Below are 23,634 nucleotides of genomic sequence, written 5' to 3'. Positions count from 1 at the left end.
ACCCTTCTTATCCTATGGTTTTGTTAATGTCTCCTTTTTTAAATAAATAAAAGAATTAAAAAAAAAAGAAAAACAGTATAATTAAAGTACTTGATATTTCAAAGTTAATGCATGGAGCTTTGCTGTCCAAGTTGTCTTTGTAACCTGCTGATTAATAAAGCTGGAAGACTACAGTATTTGACTTACAAATGTTGAACAATCCTTATATCTTCAGGAGAAATCCCAACTTCACCTATATATAACTTTATATATACAACTTTATTTATTTATTTTCCTTTTTTGTTGCCCTTGTTGTTTTTATCATTGTTGTTGTTGATGTTGTTGTTGCCAGATAGGACAGAGAGAAATGGAGAAAGGAGGGAAAGACAGAGATGGGGAGAGAAAGATAGGCACCTGCAGACCTGTTTCACCGTTTGTGAAGCGACCCCCCTGCAGGTGGGGAGCCGGAGGCTGGAACCCGGATCCTTACGCTGGTCCTCTAGTTTTGCGCCATGTGCACTTAACCCGGGAGCTACAGCCCGACCCCCAATATACAACTTTTAAACATAGTAATTAATCCTGTTTGTTAAGATTTTGTTCAGAGTTTTAACATCTCCATTGACCACAGATATTGATTGGCATGTAGTCTTCATTCTTTGCAATTTCTCTGACAATTTTTGGCATAAGGTTGGTGCTGGCTTCATAGAAAATATTAGGTAGTATTCCTGTATCTTTAACTTCTTGGAAAACAAAGAAAATAGGTAATAGGGCCTTCCTGAATGATAAAACTCTAGTGAAGTCACCTGGTCTTGGCTGTCAGTTTTGGGGGGAGATTTTTTATTAATGTTTCATTTTCCTTGATTGTAACTAGACTGTTCATGTTTTTAAATTTCTCCTGATTCAGTTTGGGGAGGTCATGTGATTCCTCAAATTTATCTATATTTTATACATTCACAAGCATAGTAGAAAATTGTTTTTCATAGAAATCGCTCATTGTCATTTGAATTTCTGTGTATCTGTTGTAACTACTCCTCTTTCATTTACCATCTTATTTATTTAGATTCTCTCTCTCTCTTTTGTGAATCTGGATCCTACATTATAGGATTATTAAGAAAGCTGACAATGACAAGGCACATAGTAAGGTCATGGTACATGTAAGTTGTTTGTCTTTTCTTTTTTAAATATTTGGCAAAGGTTTCATTTTTGGTTGCTCATATTCATTCATTTATTTAAGCCACTTTTTAAAATGTGATAAATGATGGTTTACAAGGTTGTAGGATTACAGTGTATATCGTTATACTGCTCCCAACGCCAAAGCTCTGTGCTCACAGATGTATGGATGACAGCAAGGATACCTTTCCAGTTTGAAGGTTAGTGACTCAGCTCCAAATCTATCTTTATTTTCCTGTTTCTAATACTAGTGTTGGTGATACTGGTTGCAACATTTCTCTTTTGCTTATAGAGATTTTACCAAGGAGACTGCTAATGGAAGAGGTTTCTCTCTCTAACTCTGGCATACCTCTGTTCTGCCTGCTCCCGAGACAACACTGGAACACCCAATGGCACCTGTCTTTAAGCTATTCTGTATCAGTCAGGGACCAGTGAGTAGACAGAAACCATACCATAACTTAAACATACATGATTTAACATAAAGAATTATTAATTATGTAGAAATTAACTGCTAAGTAGAATTCAAGTATAAAAAGAATGTCCTAGGGTCGGCAAAAGAGCTCACTTGGATTCTGTGCTGCCTTGTCATTTCAGCAGCTCTGATTTGAGCTGAACTGAAAGAAGCTTTAGTGTATGGTCTTTTTCAGTCTTTTTCTTTCCCCACCCCTACCCCCTATGCCTTCTCTGCGTTTATCTTAAAAAAAAAAAAAAAAAGAAAAGAAAAAAGAGGAGGAAAAAGAAAGGAATGCCTTAGAGTTATGGAAGAGTACCCAAGTCAAAAGCAAATTTGGAGGTGGAACTGCTTCCCTGGTTTAGAATTCAGACCTCTATGAAAAAAGTATATTCACAACTATAACTTCTCCATAGTTGTTGCACCTTGGCTGGCAGACAAGGAGACACAAGCTGATACTAGAAACCTAGATGTCGGGAGTCGGGCTGTAGCGCAGCGGGTTAAGCGCAGGTGGCGCACAAGGACCGGCATAAGGATCCCGGTTCGAACCCCGGATCCCCACCTGCAGGGGAGTTGCTTCACAGGCGGTGAAGCAGGTCTGCAGGTGTCTGTCTTTCTCTCCTCCTCTGTCTTCCCCTCCTCTCTCCATTTCTCTCTGTCCTATGCAACAACAACTACAACAATAAAACAACAAGGGCAACAAAAGGGAATAAATAAATAAAATAAATATTTAAAAAAAAAAAAAGAAACCTAGATGTCACCTTCTAGGTTGCCACTAGATCAACACTGGCAGATAGGGAACCATGTTCAGGAAGTGTCATGTAGAAGACTGCACTAGGTTGCAGGAAAACCAAGGCTATTTGGTGGGCAAGGAACCTCAAGTTACGGCTAATAAGCAGGAACTAATTCACTGGGGTATAGTTGGACTAACAATTTTAGAACTTCATATTCTTATTTATTTCCTTGATTACAAATGACACCAAAGAGAATATAAAATGGAAATTTTCAATAGTTAAGAAAGCAGACAGCAAAATGCCATCTCAAAGGGAATGACCTACCAGAATATGTTTAGGAACTGAATAAGTAGTAAAAAAGAAAGAAAGAAAGAAAGAAAGAAGAAAAAGAAAAAAAGAAGAAGAATGAAAAGCATATACATCTTTCTATGTTATGAACTGAATATTTGTCCCATGTCAGATACTCATGTTGAAGTCCTAACTTTAACGTGAGTGCATTAGAAAGGGAACTTCTGAGATAGTAACTAAAGTTAAAAGAGATTCTAAGAGAAGGAGCCCTAATCTAGTAGGTTTGCTATTAAAGTTATAGAACAATGTTGCAGAATTTTACCTGAAGCAAGAAAGTTCATAGAATTTCCAAAGCAATCTTAAGAAAAAATAGTTAAGAATAGAGGCATGATGCTTGCTATACTCCACCTACACTACAGGGATATATTAGTCAAAATTAAAAGGAACCAGGACAAAACTAGATACTTAGATCAATAAAGCAGAACTGAAAGACCAGAAATAAGTCCTCAAACATATGGACAGTCAATTTATGTAAAGGGTCCCAGAGCACTAAATGGAGAAAGGTGAGTCTTATTGTTTTGGGAAAAGTAGATAGTTGTGTGCAGAAGAATAGAACACCACATCTCACACAGATTGATCATTAAAGATTTAGGTCTTAGCCTGGAAACCACAAAGGGCATAGAGGAAAATATTGGGAGAACACTACATGATGCCTGCTCTGGAAATGTCATTGGAGACTGAAGTTCAATAGTAAGAACAACAAAAGCAAGGATAAATCAATGGTATTACACCAAGCTGAAAAGCTTCTGTATAGCAAAAAGAAACTATTCCCAAAAAAGAGACACCTTACCAATTAATAGAAGGCATTTGTATACTACAGATCAGACAAAGGGCTAGTAACTAAAATATGTAAGGAATTCACAAAATTTAAAACCAGCAACAAAAGCCAACCTTATTTTAAAATGGGGAACGACCTGAATAGACTTTTGTCTATCAAACTGTCAAAAGACATAATAGAAGATGCTCAAGGTCACTGATTATCAGATATATACAAATCAAGATAATACTGATATACCAACTTACCCATGTGGCATTGGCCTACATCAAAAAAGACAGGAAAACCTGTGTTGGTGAGGACGTGGAAAGATGCTCTTTTACAAACTGGTGAGAATATAAATTGGTCTAGGCCCTGTGGAAACGAGTAAAAAATCTCAACATTGCAAATGGACCTACGATGGCCCAACAATTCCTCTCCTAGGCATTCATCCAAAGAATACAAAAACATATGATGAGATCTATCACAACTATGTTCATGGTAGTGCTACGTGTAACAGACAAAATATGGAAGCAATTCAAGTTTCCAGTGACAGTTGAGTAGTTAAAAAAAAAAAGCTGTGGTATATGCACATAATCAAATGCTGCACAGCTGCAAGAAATGATAAAATCTTCTTTTGTTACAACATGTATGAACCTGGAGAGGAGCATGATGAATGAAGTAAACCAGTGGGAGAAGGAAGAACACTGGACAATCATAAGTGATGCCTAAGAAACAAAGCAAGGAATAATTCAGGGTGACACCTCAATGTCTATCAAAGTGGATCCAGGAATTCAGAGTGGAAGGAGAGGGCATAAACAGGGTATGGTCAAAGATCTAATGTCTGATGGTGGAGGATGACAGTTTAGGGGAGGGGGAGGTGTACTGACACTTAATCTTGGGAAAATGTAGAATTGTACTCTCATCACAACAATACTACAAATCAATATTTACTCAATAAAGTTATACTGACCTTGAAAAGAAAAAAAAAACATGTTAAAAAAAAAGAGGGGAGTCGGGCTGTAGCGCAGCGGGTTAAGCGCAGGTGGTGCAAAGCACAAGGACCGGCATGAGGATCCCGGTTCGAACCCCGGCTCCCCACCTGCAGGGGAGTCGAGGTCTGCAGGTGTCTATCTTTCTCTCCCCTTCTCTGTCTTCCCCTCCTCTCTCCATTTCTCTCTGTCCTATCCAACAACGACAACAACAATAATAACTACAACAATAAAACAACAAGGGCAGCAAAAGGGAATAAATAAGTAAAATAAAATATTTTTTAAAAAAAAAACAAAAAGACTGTAGATACGTATCTTTAGGTTTCCTTAGTAAGAGAATTTGATTTTTGGCTAGGCACACAGCACAGGAAAAAAAGTTACACTTGTATTTTGTTACAGCTAGGCAAGTACATTTGACTAAAATTTGACCATTGAAATGTAAATATTTCTTCAGACATACTGGAAGGTCAATTAAAAGACAATGCCATTATCTTGACCCTCATCTCTTCACTCCAGGCTAACTGCTATTTATTGCACCTTGCTCTTATTTATTTCAACTTTGGCCATTATAAAAAGCACTTTAATCTCTGAACTTAAAGCTGATGTAGAAGGGAGTTATAAGTGGAAAGCAACAAAGGTATTATAGGGGAAGACTACCTTTGGCAAAAGTTTAATTTCAAAGGAGCTGAATGAAGCTTACCTTTAAAACATTCACATGTAAATATCTTCTTTAAAACCTTCTCCAAGAGAAGATAAAAGCAGGACAAATCTACATGCCTTTGTTTTATTGTGCCTTTTTAGTTTTCATTTTCTGGTATCTTTTATAAATCATTTTTCCTTTCTCCATCCCAACACCCTCTATATTATCTATTTAAAAATGGACTCTGTGGGGGGTCTGTGGGGGGCAGTAGCGCAGCAGGTTAAGTGCACATGGCACAAAGCTCAAGGGCTGGAGTAAGGATCCTGGTTTGAGCCCCCAGCTCCCCAACTGCAGGGGGTTGCTTCACAAGCAGTGAAGCCGGTCTGCAGGTGTCTTTCTCTCCTCCTCTCTGTCTTCCCCTTCTTTCTCGATTTCTCTGTCCTATCCAACAACAACAGCTATGACAACAGTAATAACTATAACAAGCACAACAAGGGCAAAAAATTGGGAAAAAATAGCCTCCAGAAGCAGTGAATTCCTGCAGGCACTGAACCCCAGTGATACCCCTGGAGGCAAAAAAAAAAAAGGAAAAAAAATTGAGTCTGTGATTATGTGGCAGTAAGTTAGTAAGCCTTGCTGTTTATCTCCCATATACAGGAATTATGCATCTTATTAATATTTTTTCTTATCAATATGATGCTTATTTAACTTGTCCAGCCAGTAAAGAATTCAGATGCGTAAAGGATGATTTCTTTTTTGCCTTAAAAATATCATTGTAGAGTTAGGGCATGAAGGAAGGGAATGGGAGATTTACGTTTTCCTAAAAATAAGCTAGACATCCAAGTCTGCTTTCAGACTTGAAAGCATGTTAAGTGAAATAAGCCAAGAAGAAAAGGACAAATACCAAATAATTCACTTCCATGTGGAACTTAAAAAATAAGGACAGGTGTAAAATGGTATCTCATTGTTGTCTTTATTTGCATTTCTCTCATAGTCAGTGACTGAGTACTTTTTCATCTGTCTGTTGGCTTTCCGGATTTCTTCCTTAGTAAAGGTTTCTGTCCAAGTCCTTGCCCCATTTTCTAATGTTTTTTTTTTTTTCTTTCTTTCTTTCTTTTTTTTTTTTTTTTTGATGTTTAGAGTTCTTTATAAATTTTGGCTAATAGTTCATTATCTGAAGAATGTTGTATAAAAATCTCCAATTCTGTAAGGTGTTAAGAGCAATATCCAATCATATATATATATAATTTTTGCCTCCAGGGTTAGCGCTGTGCCTGCACTACAAATCCACTGCTTCTGGCGGCCATCTTTTTTTCTTTCCCTCCAGGGTTACTGCTGGGCTCGTTGCCTGCACCATGAATCCACCGCTCCTGGAGGCCATTTTTCCCCCCTTTTGTTGCCCTTGTTGTTGTAGCCTCGTTGTGGTTATTATTATTGCCATTGTTGATGTTGTTCGTTGTTGGATAGGACAGAGAGAAATGGAGAGAGGAGGGGAAGACAGAGGGGGGAGAGAAAGACAGACCTGCTTCACCGCCTGTGAAGCGACTCCCCTGCGGGGGGGGGGGGGGGGGGGGGGGGGGGGGGGGGGGGGGGCCTGGGCGCTCGAACCTGGATTCTTACACCGGTCCTTGCGCTTTGCAGTGCGCTTAACCCACTGCACCACTGCCCGAACCCCGGCGGCCATATTTTTTTCCATTGTTGTTGCTGTTATTGTTGTTATTAGATAGGACAGAGAGAAATTAAGAGAGGGGGAAAGACACTTGCAGACCTGCTTCACCACTTGCAAAGCGATGCCCCCTGCAGGTGAGGAGCCAGGGGCTTGAACTGGGATCCTTAAACTGGTCCTTGCGCTTCACACTATGTGAACTTAACTGGGTGTGCTACCGCCCAGCCTCGTTTTATATTTTTAAATATTTATTTATATATTTTTTTGAAAGTGAAAAACAGAGCACTAATTAGTTCTGGTATATGATAGTGCGTGTGGCTGAACCTAGGCTCTCAGGTGTGTAGCCCTATACACTAATTCATTAAGTGATCTCCCTGGCACAACAGTACTTAGTAATTGTTCTTTTATTTCTACCACCAGGATTGTTGTTGGTGGTGGTGGGGTTTTTGGTGGCTGCATGACGAATTCACCATTCCTGGCAGCCATTTTATTTTCTTCTAATTTTTGTAGGACAGAAACAAATGAGAGGGGCTAGTGTGGTGCCGCACCTGGTTGAACACACTACAGTGCACAAGGACCCAGGTTCAAGCCCTCAGTCCCCACCTGCAGGGGTAAAGCTTTGCAAGTGAAGAAGCAGCATTGCAAGTGTCTGTCTTTCTCCCTATCTCCCCTACCCTCTTCATTTCTGGCTGTCTCCAATAAATAAAGATGATAATAATAATAAATTTTTTTAAAAAGAAAATATTGAGAAAGATAAAGAGGGAGAGAGAAAGAGAGACACTTGCAGCACTGCTTCACCATTTGTGAAGGTTCCTTCCTGCTGGTGGGGACTGTGGGCTTGAACTAGTATCTTTGTACATGGTGACATGTGTGACCCATTATTTTGGACTGAAAGCAGTTTAAAGGAAGTCATGTGATAACAAAGATTGGGGAAAAGAAATCTGAGTCATACTTATTTCCCTTCACTGCAAACCATAGTCTCAAAGTTGCCTATTATTTCCTTAGGACTCTGTCATATTGCTTAATGAAAGTAATCTATCAAAGTCTTCCTTAATTTCTTGGAGACAATCAATGAATCATCTTATGTGTGTATGAAGATTGTAAGCCACATCCCATCTTTACTAAGAATGAATTTAAAGTGGTTGGAAGAAATTTAGATTATCCTATTTGAATAGAGATAATTTTAACAGGTTAGCACTTGCACAAAATAAATCTGACTAAAGAATTTTTCTGAACTTATTGTGGAGGCAGTTAGGAAAAGGACACTTAGAACTATTGCAAACAGTTTGTAAAATCTGTTACATCTCTTTCAGAGAGAGAAATAATTCAAGAGTCTGACCAGGTCAATACTTATGGTATTACATGAATAGATATATTCTTTTTTTTTTAATAATTTATTTCTTTATTGGGGAATTAATGCTTTACATTCAACAGTAAATACAATAGTTTGAACATGCATAACATTCCCCAGATTCCCATTTAACAATACAACCCCCACTATTTCATTCATCATTTTTCATGGACCTGTATTCTCCCCACCCACCCACCCACCCCAGAGTCTTTTACTTTGGTGTAATACTCCAATTCCATTTCAGGTTCGACTTGTGTTTTCTTTTCTGGTCTTGTTTTTCAACTTTGGCCTGAGAGTGAGATCATCCCATATTCATCCTTCTGTTTCTGACTTATTTCACTCAAGATGATTTTTTCAAGGTCCATCCAAGATCGGCTGAAAACGGTGAAGTCACCATTTTTTACAGCTGAGTAGTATTCCATTGTGTATATATACCACAACTTGCTCAGCCACTCATCTGTTGTTGGACACCTGGGTTACTTCCAGGTTTTGGCTATTACAAATTGTGCCGCCAAGAACATATGTGTACACAGATCTTTTTGGATGGATGTGTTGGGTTCCTTAGGATATATCCCCAGGAGGGGAATTGCAGGGTCATAGGGTAGGTCCATTTCTAGCCTTCTGAGAGTTCTCCAGACTGTTCTCCACAGAGGTTGGACCAATTTACATTCCCACCAGCAGTGCAGGAGGGTTCCTTTGACCCCACACCCTCTCCAGCATGCTGTTACCTTTTCTGATGTATGACATTCTCACAGGAGTGAAGTGATATCTCATTGTTGTCTTGATTTGCATTTCTCTGACAGTCAGAGACTTGGAGCATTTTTTCATGTGTTTCTCGGCCTTTTGGATCTCTTCTGTGGTGAATATTCTGTCCAAGTCCTCCCCCCATTTTTGGATGGGGTTATTTGTTGTCTTGTTGTTGAGTCTGGCAAGCTCTTTATATATATTGGTTATTAAACTCTTATCTGATGTATGGCATGTAAAGATCTTCTCCCACTCTTGGTTTGGGTAGTGGTTTCTTTTGCTGTGAAGAAGGTTTTTGATTTGATGTAGTCCCATAGGTTTATGCCTGCCTTAGTCTTCCTTGTAATTGGATTCGTTTCATTGAAAATGTCTTTAAAATTTATGCGGAAAAAAGTTCTGCCAATATTTTCCTCTAAGTATCTGATAGTTTCTGGTCTAACATCCAAGTCCTTGATCCACTTGGAATTTACTTTTGTATTTGGTGAAATACAGTGATTCAGTTTCATTCTTCTGCATGTTTCAACCCATTGTTTCCAACACCATTTGTTGAAGAGACTCTGCTTTCCCCATGTAATAGTCTGGGCCCCTTTGTCAAAGATTAGATGTCCATACGTGTGGGGCCTCATTTCTGGGCTCTCAATTCTATTCCACTGGTCAGTGTGTCTGTTCATGTTCCAGTACCAAGCAGTTTTGATGACAATGGCCCTATAATACAGTTTGAGATCTGGGAGTGTGATGCCTCCGGTTCTATTCTTTTTTCTCAAGATTGTTTTGGCAATTCTAGGTCTTTTCTGGTTCCAGATAAACATTTGTAGCATTTGTTCTATTCTCCTAAAAAATGTGCTTGGGATCTTGATGGGGATAGCATTAAATTTGTAGATGGCTCTGGGTAATATATTCATTTTGATGATGTTAATTCTTCTAACCCATGAACATGGAATATCTTTCCACTTCTTTGTGTCTTTTTCAATTTCTTTGAGTAGTGACTCATAATTTTCAGTATACAAGTCTTTCACTTCTTTGGTTAGGTTTACTCCTAGATATTTTATTGTTTTTGTTGCTATAGAAAAAGGAACTGATTTCTGGATTTCAATTTCTTCTAACTTAGTGTTTGCATAGAGGAATGCCACTGACTTTTGAATGTTAATTTTATAGCCTGACACCTTACTGTATTGCCTGATGATTTCCAAAAGCTTCTTGCTGGATTCCTTAGGTTTTTCCATGTATACTATGTATACATGTATACTAAATGAAGAGATAGATAAACTAGAACTATTGGACATTTTCAGAGTCATTCACCCCAAGAAACTGGAATACACATTTTACTCAAATCCACATGGATCATTCTCAAGGATAGACCATATGTTAGGCCACAAAGACAGCATCAGCAAATTCAAGAGCACTGAAATCATCCCAAGCATCTTCTCAGACCACAGTGGAATTAAACTAACACTTAACAATCAACAAAAGACTAGTAACAGTCCCAAAATGTGGAAGCTCAACAGTACACTTCTTAACAACTTCTGGGTCAAAGAGGAAATCAAGGAAGAAATCAAAATGTTTCGAGAGTTCAATGAAAATGAAGACACAAGCTATCAAATTATTTGGGACACAGCTAAAGCAGTCCTAAGAGGGAAGTTCATAGCTATACAAGCACACATTAGGAAACAAGAAAAGGCACAAATAAACAGCCTGATTGCACATCTTAAAGACCTAGAAGAAGAACAACAAAGGAATCCTAAAGCAACCAGAAGGACAGAAATCACTAAAGTTAGGGCAGAAATAAATAACATTGAGAATAGGAAAACCTTACAAAAGATCAATGAAAGTAAATGTTGGTTCTTCGAAAGAGTAAACAAAATCGACAAACCTGTAGCCAGACTCACAAAACAAAAAAGGGAGAAGACCCAAATAAATCGGATAGTAAATGAAAGAGGAGATATCACAACAGACACTGCAGAAATTCACCATATCATGCGAGGCTTCTATGAACAACTATATGCCACCAAGCTAGAGAACCTGGAAGAAATGAATGATTTCCTAGATACCTACCAACTTCCAAAACTAAGTAAAGAGGAAGTGGATAACATGAACAGGCCCATCACAGCTAATGAAATTGAAACAGTTATCAAAAATCTTCCCAAAAATAAAAGTCCTGGACCAGATGGTTTTACAAATGAATTCTACAAAACTTTCAAAGAAGAACTAATACCTCTACTTTTAAAAGTCTTCCAGAAGATTGAAGACACTGGAATAAGACACTGGAATACTCCCTGCCAGCTTCTATGAAGCCAACATCACCCTGATACCAAAAGCAGACAGGGATACAACCAAAAAAGAAAACTACAGACCAATATCTCTGATGAACATAGATGCAAAAATATTGAACAAAATTCTAGCTAACCGGATACAGCAGTATATCAAAAAGATTGTTCATCATGACCAAGTGGGGTTTATCCCAGGCATGCAAGGTTGGTTTAATATACGTAAATCAATCAATGTGATCCACCACATCAACAAAAGCAAGACCAAAAACCACATGGTCATATCAATAGATGCAGAGAAAGCCTTTGACAAAATACAACATCCCTTTATGATCAAAACACTACAAAAAATGGGAATAGACGGAAAATTCCTGAAGATAGTGGAGTCTATATATAGCAAACCTACAGCCAACATCATACTCAATGGTGAAAAACTGGAAGCATTTCCCCTCAGATCAGGTACTAGACAGGGCTGCCCACTATCACCATTACTATTCAACATAGTGTTGGAAGTTCTTGCCATAGCAATCAGGCAGGAGCAAGGAATTAAAGGGATACAGATTGGAAGAGAAGAAGTCAAACTCTCCTTATTTGCAGATGACATGATAGAATAGATATATTCTTATCAGAAAGCAGAAAAATGGAATGACTTGAAATTCTCTTTTATATAGTTCAAGTTTTTTATTGTTATAGATTTAATTACTAAATTGTTTAGTAAAGCTAATTACCTATTAAACTGATTAGATGACATTTTAGTGAGTGGGGGAAAAGCAGAAAACATGGATTCTACTTCTCCAATTTATAAAAACATCTTTAAATTAGAGAGATATATAGAGAGGAGAGACATCTCAGCAAAGCTCCATCATTCCTGGAGCTTCCCCTTGTGCTATGTATGGTGCTCCCAAGCGGTAAACTCCAATCCAGGTTCTCCTGTTAGGTAAAGTATGTGCTCTACTAGCTGAGCTATCTCTCTGAGTCAGGTAAACTACTCTTTCCTGCACAAATACTTACAAAGCTAGCCAATTTTCCAATGAACACTGAAGTTCCATATTTTACTTAGAATTAATAATCTACCAATTTATAAGAGAATGGGGTAAATGGCTACTTAATGGGGAAGGTAATGAAAAACTATATCTAGGAAATCTTGCTTTCTATTCGACTGGGTGTTTTCTTTAATGCTACATAATGCCATAACTTGGATTTTTTTTTCTTTTCTCTTCTTTTTTTTATTTATTTAAGAAAGGAGACATTAACAAAACCGTAAGATAGGAGGGGCACAACTCCACACAATTCCCGCCAACCCATCATAACTTGGATTTTTAAAAACATCTCTTGTCTCCATCTTAAGTGTTTTCAATATACCAAATTAAGCTAATTTCTTACTGTTTAGCACAATAATTACTAATCAGTGAGAAATAGCATTCTCAGTTTAAGCTTGCGTATGAAGTCTAAACATAAAGAATAAAATTCATAGTGTACTGTGATCTTGGTCCATTTTCTCTGTAATTCCACCATAGGTTAGTATTAATTATGTGGAAAACTGGAAAATGCATGTACAAATTATTGTATTTACTGTTGATTGTAAAACATTAATCCCCTAATAAAGAAAAAAATAGAAAGAATTGATAATAACCAGGTGATACACTTCAACAAAAAGGATGACATAAACAAGAATTAAAACAGCAAAAGATGTGACCATGTAAACATATTTATTGAAAAACTTCTACATTACATGAGCAAGTTCGGATTCACTTTATTAGTTTAAAACACACATATCACCTTGCAAATACAAAGCATAAGCAAATTTTAAATCATTGTTTTCTAGTTTTTTGTAAGTGACTATTTTAATTCTCTATTCTCCAAATCTCTCTATCAGGTTTAATTCAAAACTTCTATAGTATTATCTTGATCAAAAGGTATTATCATTTCCTAGTTCAAAGAGAAAATAAAAGTCAACAGACAAGAACTCATTCAGCCACTTGCACTAAAAATATACACTCTTGTATATGTTTCTTCCATCTATTATATTGGAAATAGTATCCTTCTCAACTCTGGGGCTCGGTGCCTACACTATGAATCCACTATTCCCAGTGGCCCCATTCCACCATCACCACCACCCCTTTTCCCTTTTATTTGTCAGGACAGAAAGAAATTGAGGGGAATGGAAAATGGAGAGGGAGAGAGAAAGAAACCATCAGAAGCCCTGCTTTATCACTCCTGAAGCTTCCCCTGCTGCAGGTGGGGACTGCTGATTGAACCCAGGTCCTTGAAAATGGTACTGTGTGGGCTCAAATGGTTGCACCACCACCAGGCCACCAAATAAACAAATCTTTGAAAAAAGAAAATAATTTATTAAAATCTTATGAGGGATAAGACTGATATACTAGAATATAGCACATAAATAAAACCTAGGTAAACTTCAAAAATTTGAGTTAATATGATTATATGATTATTTTAATGCTATCAGATGTATTCTTTAAATTTTAGGTAGAAAATAGGACCCATTTCTCAAAAATTATTGAAGACAAATTATATATATTTAGTAAACAGGAGGGCAGTTTTATTTTAGCACTCATAAATAGTTCAGCTTAAAATTATTTAAGCAAGGGGGCCGGCGGCAGTGCAGCAGGTCAAGCGCACTTGGTGTAAAGCTCAAGGAATGGCGTAAGGTCCCCGGTTCGAATCTCCACACCCCCACTTGAGAAGGGGGTCACATCACAAGCAGTGCAGCAAGTCTGCAGGTGTCTATCTTTCTGTCCACCTGTCTTCCCTTCCTTTCTCAATTTTTCTCTGTCCCATCCGACAACAACGACAGCAATAGGAACAATAATAATAACAACAAAGGCGACAATAAACAACAAGGGCAACAAAAGGGGGAAAATTGCCTCCAGGAGCAGTGGATTAGTAGTGCAGGCACCAAGCCCCAGTGATAGCCCTGGAGGCAAAAAATATATATATATTTAAGCAGAATTGTATATTAACCTGCCAGTCAATTACGAAGTCATCTTAAACTTAAACACTTAAAAATTATTTAATAATGAGTCAGAGAAATAGAGAACCAGAATATTCACTCTGGCACACGCAATGCTAGGGAAAGAACTAGGATCTAATATTTTGAAGTCCAATATTTCATTCACTGTTCTACCTCATGGGCTATAAACTTAATTACTATTTAAATATCCAAAACAAAATATAACTCAATGAATACTGCTTCGTTGTTTGGTCACTGTTGAGACTTTATGATTTGGAGCTTTTTCAGACAGAGAAGGAGAGACACCACTGAGCCAAAAATTTTGTGGGTGCTCTGGGGGGGGCAGGGCTCAAACTTGGGTCATGTGCATAGCAAAGTAGGTATGCTACCAAGCTAGCTATCTAGATGGCCCGTTTTTTTTTTTTTTCCATAACATGGAAATTTTATAGACCAAAAGAATAAAAGAATCTCTCTCAAACTAATTTCTGTGCATTGACAATTTTCAGGTCTGTGAATAAATTTGTAAGCAATATACATAATTTATATTTTAAAATTTATTTTATCTTATTTACTTATTTGGATACAGACAGAGAGAAATTAAGAGGGAAGGGGGAGATCAAGAGAGAGAGATAGATAGACACCTGCAACACTACTTCACCATTTCTGAAACTACCCCCTCCACCCCTCCCATCCAGCTCCTGCAGATAGGGACCAAGACCTTGAATTGGGATCCTACAAATTGTAACATGTGCACTCTATCAGATATGCTAACACCTGGCCCCTTATAGGTGGTTTTTATTTTAAATTTAAATTTAATGCCATGATAGTTTCATGTACGGACTCTCAATGAAAGTCTGAAACTAAAAATCCACAAAATGTAATTATCCTTCATTATAACCCAGGACAAAAGGTACATGCATTCCCTGCATTTCCTGGTTTGGCATAACCAAAATAAGAAAATATTATTTTCCAAACTTTACTCTGTGATTTACTTAGAAAAAGTCTACATTCAAATTATTTTAGGAAATCAAAAGTGGGAATCACTAATTTAGCTTCCTGTACAATATTATCTTACACAGACTTGATCTATCTTCAGTTTCCATCTATTTATTCCCCTCACTCTAAAAATAATTGAGGAATTTTAGACATTTATGCATATGGAAAGCTCTTCAGCATAATCCTAAAGAATATGTATAACTTGGACTGGGCAAACAGCATAATAGTCATGCAAAAGACTTTCTTGCCTGAGGCTTTGTGGTCCCAGGGTCAATCCCCAGCACCACCATAAACAACTCAGGAGTAGTGCTCTGGTCTTTCTCTCTGTATCTCTCTCATTAAAAATAAAATGTAAAAAATAAATAGAAGTAGTCCTCTTGGTATGGAGTTTATTTAAAATAAAATTTTAATTTATTTAAAATGTATAACTTCCTTCTTGATGCATGCTGTCTCACAGAGAGTTTGGAAGAGATAAGCAGAAAAAGAAAGTTAACTTCACTGGATTACTGGCAAATATTATAAAAACATACAAAAACGATAAAAACAAACAAACAAATAAACAAAAACTTGGTCTCTTTTCCACTTAAGAGATAAAGCAAATTAAGCTGAAATTTCTTAAGATGACCAAATTTAGGAAACATACATGTTACCATGTCCAAGGTTCCCAGGTTTGAACCCCCACTCTCCACCTAGAAAGGGGAAGCTTTGTGAGCGGTGAAACAAGTCTGCAGATGTTTCTCTTTCTCTCTTCCTCTCTATCTCTTCCTCTTTTCTCAAATTCTCTCTGCCCTATCAAATAAAAAAAGGAGAAATAGACACAAGGAACAGTGGATTAATAGTGCAGGCACCAAACCCCAATAAACCTGGTGACAAAAAAAAAGAAAAAGACAAAACTGTAGAATAGATTATAGATTATGTTATTTGTATAATAGACAACATACTTAGCTCAAAAGTATGTTAAGTAATCGAGCAGATATTTGAAGTTTGGACCTAAAAAAAAAGGCAATTCTAGAACAAAAATGTTTCCACGGATAAAAATGATTTAGGCTAAACTATATGGTTCTAGACACTATCTTGTCAATCTCTTTATAATACCAATAAGGTTCAATGCCATGTTTACAGAAAAAAATTGGCAAGCAAACTTTGCACAATTAAAATAAATAGTGTCACGTGATATGGTCTCCCAAAGCCTGGAATTTTGACCTTGACTGAAGTCTTCCGAATTCTAATGCCATAAATATCAACTTTAGCTGAACAAAATGTCAAACTTTTAATTCAGAGTATATGCCTTTTCAGTGTATATGTCCCATGTAAATATTTAACATGTGAGTATTCATTCAACAAAAATGTATTTGTATCCCAGAGTTTGGATCCTTGCCAGCAGTGGAGATACATGAAAGTGATCAAGACCAATATAGTGCCTCTCTTTAAATGGGCTATTAGATAAGCAAAGAAAATTGACAGCAAGTATTGCAAGAAGTTGTGATGTCAGCATAGAGCATAAACAGAGGTATTTTAACAAATCTATAGTTAGGGAAGGCCTCTTGGAGCAAATTTTGGGTAATGCCTTTAAAGCAAAACAAAGAAAAAATAACCTTCAAGATTATGGTACCAAAGCTTCTCTGCAGATTATTGTTGTTCTCTCCCATCAGTTAAATTATCTTCAACACAAACATGTTTATTTAGATATATTAGAATACATGCTAATTTGTATAATTGTTTAAAAGAGGATTATTAAATCAAAGATTCTTCCATTTAGTGTCAGGCATCAAAATATTTTTCAGGAAAATCAAGCATAAGTGAGATAACATGGGTTTAAAATATTTCTGCAATGATTCTTTTTTCTTTTTTATTTCATATTAATTAAATAGTGGTTTATATGTTTACATTTTAATAGGATTGTACATAAACACCACTCCCACCAAATGATTCTTTTTTCATTGAACTAAAAGTACACTATAACATTAAGTTTTAAATGTGCATCACTGGAAAGCAACACAAATGAATACTAAATTAAGTTCATCATTAACAGTTCAAATCTATACTTTACCATAAATTAGGAGGAAAAAAATTCACAAGTGACAGATGAAATATATTAAATGTTAAAAATAAAATATAAAAGAAAAATGATAAGACACTAGGAAAGCATTACAAAGGTTAAACACCAAACTTTCCTGAATGATGCCTGGAGAAACCAGGTTCAAACCCTGGCGTCACCATATGCCAAAACTGAGCAGTGCTATGGTTGGTATCTTCTGTCATTAAAATAAAGTAAATACATCTAAAAAGAAAAAAAGAAAAATGATAAGAAATGGACATAATCAAATGTAGCTAGAAAAACAATTTTAAAAACCAAACTGTTTAAAGAAAACCATCAAACAAACAAATGGAATAAAACAGTGATTGCAATGTACAAAAACTAAAACAGAAAAAAATGTTTTTTTAAATACATCTATGAAGTCATCAACAACAAAAATTTCTGAGAAATGCAGACTAACCTCAGGAGTCTTTTTCAATCTCATCTCCTGCTGCCCCCAGCCATATTAAAATCACAATAAAGGAACTTTTCAAAGTGTAAGAATGCAAGAACTAAGACTGAGAAGAGGAGAGGAAACCAAATCATTCAAGAGTTCATCAAATTTTTATGAAACACACACACACACACACACACACACACACACACACTAGTTGAATTGAGCAGAGAAACTACCTGAGTACTAAGGAGGATGACACCAATTGGAAATGAGCTAATTTAATATACAGATTACAGTAAGGAAAAGTAAATTTTTGAGAACAAACTGTGGTGGCAGAATAGTGGTGAGGCTGAAAATAATTTGATAATAAATTATAAGTCAGTCATTGGATATACTCCAACACACAGGCTCTCATGTACTTGTGCATTAACACCTGTACCCAGGTTACAGCTCCTCCTACCTATTCTTTGGAGATACTCAATGACACTTGAGAAAAAGAAAGAGAACTATGAAAAACTGTCATTTAGATGTCACTCACATAAAAAACTCAGATCACCAAACGAAAATTCATGAACAATGTGCTTCTGAGTAACTCTAAAATATAGATAATAAATAACTACAGACATGTGAGGAACACCTCCAAAATGAAAGTGAGAGTTTACAAAATCAAGCAAGAATATGAAAAATGTGAATGAAAAAACATAATCCATGGAGCAAAAGACAATTAAAAAAGAAAACCATACTTCATGTCCTTAGATTGTAGTAAAAAGAAAACTTAGAAGTCATAAAACAGATCACAATAACATATGAATATTAGAGAACACAAAATAATTCCTTGAATTAAAAAATTTGAATAGAATAGCAGGGATAAGACATTCAATGGAAAGGTTGAGAGATAAAGTCAAGGCTATTTTCCCTAAAATCAAACTTAAAAAAGACTTAAAAAATGGGAACATAATAAAGATCAGAATTAGTAATATGTTAGGGTCTGTTGGCAGGTATAACATAAGACCAACAGCATTTCCATTGTGTGTGTGGAGGGAGGGGAGGAGACAGCACTGCAGTGGTACATAGGACTTGGCATACAAAAGGTCTCTGGTTTGAGCCCCAGCACCACTAATAGCTATAGCTGATCATTGTTCTGGTAAAAAAAAAACAAAAAAAAACAAGAAAACAAAACATGACAACCACGAGAGAAAATGGAAAAGACTGCCCAAAAAAACACTACTAGAAAAGTATACAGAAAGCTTGTATTCATTCATTCATTCATTCATTCATTCATTCATTCATTCATTCATTCATTCATTCATTCATTATGAGACAGGGCCTTGCGCATGTGTAACCTTATCGCCAAGGGCCTCTAAAATTAAGATGAACAGGGAGTCGGGGGTAGCGCAGTGGGTTAAGCACAGGTGGCGCAACGCGCAAGGACCCGCTGAAGTATCGCGGTTCGAGCCCCTGGCTCCCCAAATGCAGGGGACTCCCTTCACAGGAGGTGAAGCAGGTCTCAGGTGTCTGTCTTTTTCTCTCCCTCTCTGTCTTCCCCTCCTCTCTCCATTTCTCTCTGTCCTATCCAACAATGATGACATCAATAACAATAATAACTACAACAACAATGAAACAAGGGCAACAAAAAGGAAATAAATAAATATAAAAAAGAAAAAAAATTAAGATAAACATAGAAGAGAGGACCAGAGCACAAACAAGGCCCCTTGTTCTGTAGCACACCCATGTGGAACCAGAACTCAAACCTGGACTGCAAGGCAAGTGCCCTGCTCAGAAAGCTACTCTTTCAGTTCTTATACAGACCATTTTAACACACTGAAAGGGCACTCAAAAACCTAGCATAATATAAATATGTCTACACTCATGTTCATTATTGAACACATTACAAACAGCAGGAATAAAAGCTTATGATAAAAGTTTTTTTTTTTTTACACTATCTTTACTTACTGATTGGCTAGAGAGAGCCAGAAATCAAGATGGAAGGGGGTGATAGAGAAATAGAGAAGAAGAGAGTCAGAAAAACACTTGCAACACTGCTTCACCACCCGTCCCTTGCAGGTGGGGAGCAGGGGATTGAACCTGGGTCCTAGCACATTGTAACATGTGCGCTCAACCAGGTGCACCATCACCCAGCCCCATGATAAAAGTTTTCAGAAAGGAATTAAAGGTTGCATACAAAAGAATCAATATCACCATAGAAAGACCAATTGGCAGAGTATAGGGCTTGCATATCTGAGGTGCAGCTTCCAGTTAAATCCCCAGCACAACATTATGTATCAGAGTGCTCCTTTAACTTCTCTCTCTCTCTCTCTCTCAATTTTCTTATTTCATATGAAATAAAAATCTATGCACACACACTTTCACTGCAGCATTATTTGCAATAACCCAAATTTGGAAGCAACCAAAATATCCAAAAACGAATGGTTAATCAAATATAATATATATATATACATATATACATATATACATATATATATATATATATTATACACACACAGTGGAATACTACACAATTATAAGAAATGATACAATATTTTCTTCTGCTACAACTTGGATGGAACTGGAGGGAGTTAAGTGAATTAAACCAGAAGGAGAAAGATGAAAACCAGATAATCTTACTCAGGTGGAACTTACAACAAAGGGGACAAAAAGGGTAAAAATTACTTCAAAAAGAACTACTGCAGCAGACCTAAGGAGTCTAAAAAGAAGGTAGGGATGCCAGTGTCCCATGATGGAGGAAGAGGACAAGCTGGTGAAGGGCGTGGTATGCTGACACCTTTCCTAGGGAGGTGTGTAATTGTATACGTGACAAGAACAGTCTTGTAATTCAATATTCCCCAAAGTAACCTATAAATAAAAACTTAAAAAGCAAAGATATCTTCAGTCATAACTATGACAGGGTACTTGGGAAGAGTAAGATAGAACTCTAGTGTTACTTAACTTCCACACAAAGTATGGGAATTTCTATAAACACTTAGCAGCAATGGTTTAAGTAAGTAAAAGACAATAAATAAATGAACATACAAAATAAAAAGTAAATTTACTGAGTGTACACTACATGCTATGGGTACCATTCTGTTGTAATGTTCTAAGCTGATTTATGAGGATTATCCTAACAACTACATTTTACAGATAAGGGTATGGGTTATATGTTTGTGATTCATGGCTAGAAGCTCCACAGTGTAGATTCCCTGCCTGACCTAAAGGCATCAATAACATCCTCCAAAAACAGATGCACTTATATGAATTTGGACAAAGTATAAAGGGCATGAAGATTTCACTAAAGTTAAAAAGATGGCTCGTTTCTAAATTGACATCTAAGTCCTTCATATTGTGTAGTTATACATAAAAATTTTCACAGGTAATATTCCTATTTATTTATATAACTATTCAATATACTGATATGACAAAAACAACATACTCCTTTACTCATTTTTCCTTAGTCTCTTTACCGTATGATATCAACTACATAGTGATACTTGAACATTTTAATTTGATGTCCCTTTTTAGGTATTAACTTCATTAACAGTTTCCTAGCTATCTTGTCTGCTCATTTATTGTACTAACTTGAGTGATTTTTGTATTACTGGGGGGGGGGGTAGGAGGGTAAAGAAATATATTCTTTTTGATATTTCTTTTCTTTATTCAAGCTGGTGGCATCTTTATTCCTTCTGAACTATGAGAAAGAGGTTACACAAATTTGACATTTCCTCTCTCAGGAGTAATAAACTTGCGTATTATTATGTGTTGCCCTTTGAGAGTCAGCCCACTACCAAAGTCCTATGGCACTGGGCCTTTGCCTGGACCTGGATCTTTCCTGTGGCACTGGGCCTTTGGGGTCATTTCCTTTTGCCTGGACCTGGCCGGGTGTCCCCTTCTCTCACACAGGCAGCCTTGTCATGGCTTCTGAGTCCTTGCTCTGTTTTGTCTTGATACTGCATTCTGGTTGCTACATGACAGCTGGAGCAACCTTCAAAGTCCTGATGCATCAATGGGCAGCATCTTCTGTATCTTTCCTACTCCTACGCCAAAGAATCGGGGCTGCCAGGCCTAAAGGATCTAGGTCTTGTTCATAGAAGGTTCCCCACTGGCAGCCGCAGAGGAGACTCTCCGAACCTCCGAAGTGCCAGTCTCAGGGTCACAGTGTCCCTCCCCGCGCTCAGGTGCCACACCTGGCGGTCCCACCCCGGGGCGTCACCTGCGCACCAGCCCCTTGCGCGCACGCGCTCACTCACATACCGTCTCCTTTGCGGCCGCGACCGGGATGGGCAGAAGCCCCCGGCCGCGGGGCGGATCCTCGAGCTCCGTGGCCGCAGTCTCGGAGGGGCACTCGGGGGCCAGAGCCCTCGCGGAGTCGCCCCGGGGGTCCCCGTACAGATGGTAGCACAGGAGGCCGACCAGACCCCCTCCGGCTGCAGCCGCGATGCTCAGCTCCCCCCAGCGCCGCCGCTGTCCCCACGCAGCCTCGGCCACAGCCCCTTCCTCCTCCCGGCAGGAGAAGGGCCGGCCCGGTGCGCCCGCGGCCACCCCCGCGGGCCTCCCCCAGGGCGCGGGGCAGGGGTGGTGGGAAGAGAGCGGGGGCGGGAGCCGAGGCGGTGGCCACAGGAGCCTCCGCAGCGCAGCCATAGCGGGAGCTGCCTGCACAAGAGCTTGAAAAGGAAAGGGGGGGGAGGATGCCGAAACCTCGCGAGAAGTTAGTTTGCCGAGGTTCGCTGTTGTCCGAGAGCAGCCCCGCACAGACTCTTAGCAAGAGGGGTGTCCTATGAATGGGGCAGCTTTGGACTAGGGGGTTCAAGGGTCTGGTAGCTGAAAGAACCAGAAATGGGGGAGAAAGGGGGCCGATACGGGCTGTCCCTCCACCCCACACATACCTAGCCCTGCCCTGTGGTTGTAAATAGCTGAGCCCGCGCCCGCGACACCTGACAGTGCGGGAACCCAACACCTCATGGTTCCTCGGAGTCAGCGCCCTCGTGGCCTGGGGTGACCGGCGCCACTACGGCTCCTGGCCCCTTCTCTTCTGCTTTGTTGGGAGGGTCTCATATAATGGTAGCGTCCCCCCCCCCCCCCAAACAGTGATAGATATTCCCTAAAGGTCTCATTTCATCTCTTGACACAAGGTCTTAAATAATTTGCAATTGTATCTTTAGGTGTACAACAAAAATGAAATATAAGACTGACTCCAGTCAGCGAAGATGGCAGATTATGTCAGAGGACATTCTGATTACACAATGACAGTGTTTGTACTTTTGACAGGGGAGCCTAATGCTTTTTTTTTTTTTTTTGCCTTCAGGGTTATCTCTGGGGTTCTGTGCTGTGGAGGCTATTTTTTCCCCTCTTGTTGCCGTTGTTGTTTATCATTGCTGTTATTACTATTGCTGTTAGTAGTATTGTTGTTGGATAGGACAGCTAGAAATGGAGAGAGGACGGGAAGACAGGGGAAGAGAAAGATAGACACCTGCAGACCTGCTTCACTACCTATGAAGCGACCCCCCTGCAGGTGGGGATCCTTATGGGGTCCTTGCGCTTCACGCCATGTGTGCTTAACCCGCTGCACCACCTTCCGGCGCCTCCCCTTTTTCCCCTTTGCTTGTTTCTCTAAATTTGCCATTTTGGGGGCCACTTAATTAAATGGTGATTACTTTTTTATTTTTAATTTTTTGTATTATCTTTATTTATTGGATAGAGACCCCCCCGAAGACGAGAGGGAAGAGGGTAATAGAGAGGGATAGAAACAGAGACACCTGCAACACTACACCATTTGCAAAACTTTCCCTGTGCTGGTGAGGACTGAAGGCTCGAATCAGGGGTTCTTGCGCCTTATAACACTTGCGCTCAACCAGGTGCACCACCACTCGGCCCCCACGGTGCTTAGTTTTAGGGAGAAACAGTTGCTGTAAAAGTAAAATAAATCTAGAAGTATGTGGTGTCATCTTTATTTTGCGTAATTGCTGTGCCCATTTGTTTTGCTACATTGTTAGTATCACTGGAGGTGGGAGAGTATGTATATATATATATATCACTCACAGGAGTTTCTTTGCTTCTGATCTCAATTTTGGTAATTGCCTGTGCTTATTTTGGCCTCTGTACGATGAAA

The 23,634-nt window shown here is 38.4% G+C and overlaps 1 protein-coding gene across 2 annotated transcripts in view; it reads right to left on the bottom strand.

The window, feature by feature from the left end:
• Positions 1-22,209, bottom strand: part of MICU3 (mitochondrial calcium uptake family member 3) — a 114,198-nt gene extending 91,989 nt beyond the window's left edge. For both annotated transcript variants that reach the window (XM_007516278.3, XM_016185238.2), the window contains exon 1: positions 21,780-22,209. In XM_007516278.3, coding sequence (XP_007516340.1) covers positions 21,780-22,166 — 387 coding nt within the window. In that variant the 5' untranslated portion in view covers positions 22,167-22,209. The remainder of the gene's footprint in view (positions 1-21,779) is intronic.
• Positions 22,210-23,634: the final 1,425 nt, after the last annotated feature.

Source organism: Erinaceus europaeus, chromosome 2 (assembly GCF_950295315.1).
Source record: "Erinaceus europaeus chromosome 2, mEriEur2.1, whole genome shotgun sequence".
Lineage (NCBI taxonomy): Eukaryota > Metazoa > Chordata > Mammalia > Eulipotyphla > Erinaceidae > Erinaceus > Erinaceus europaeus.
Note: the sequence above shows the minus strand (reverse complement) of the source record. Positions and strands in the feature narration are given on the sequence as shown.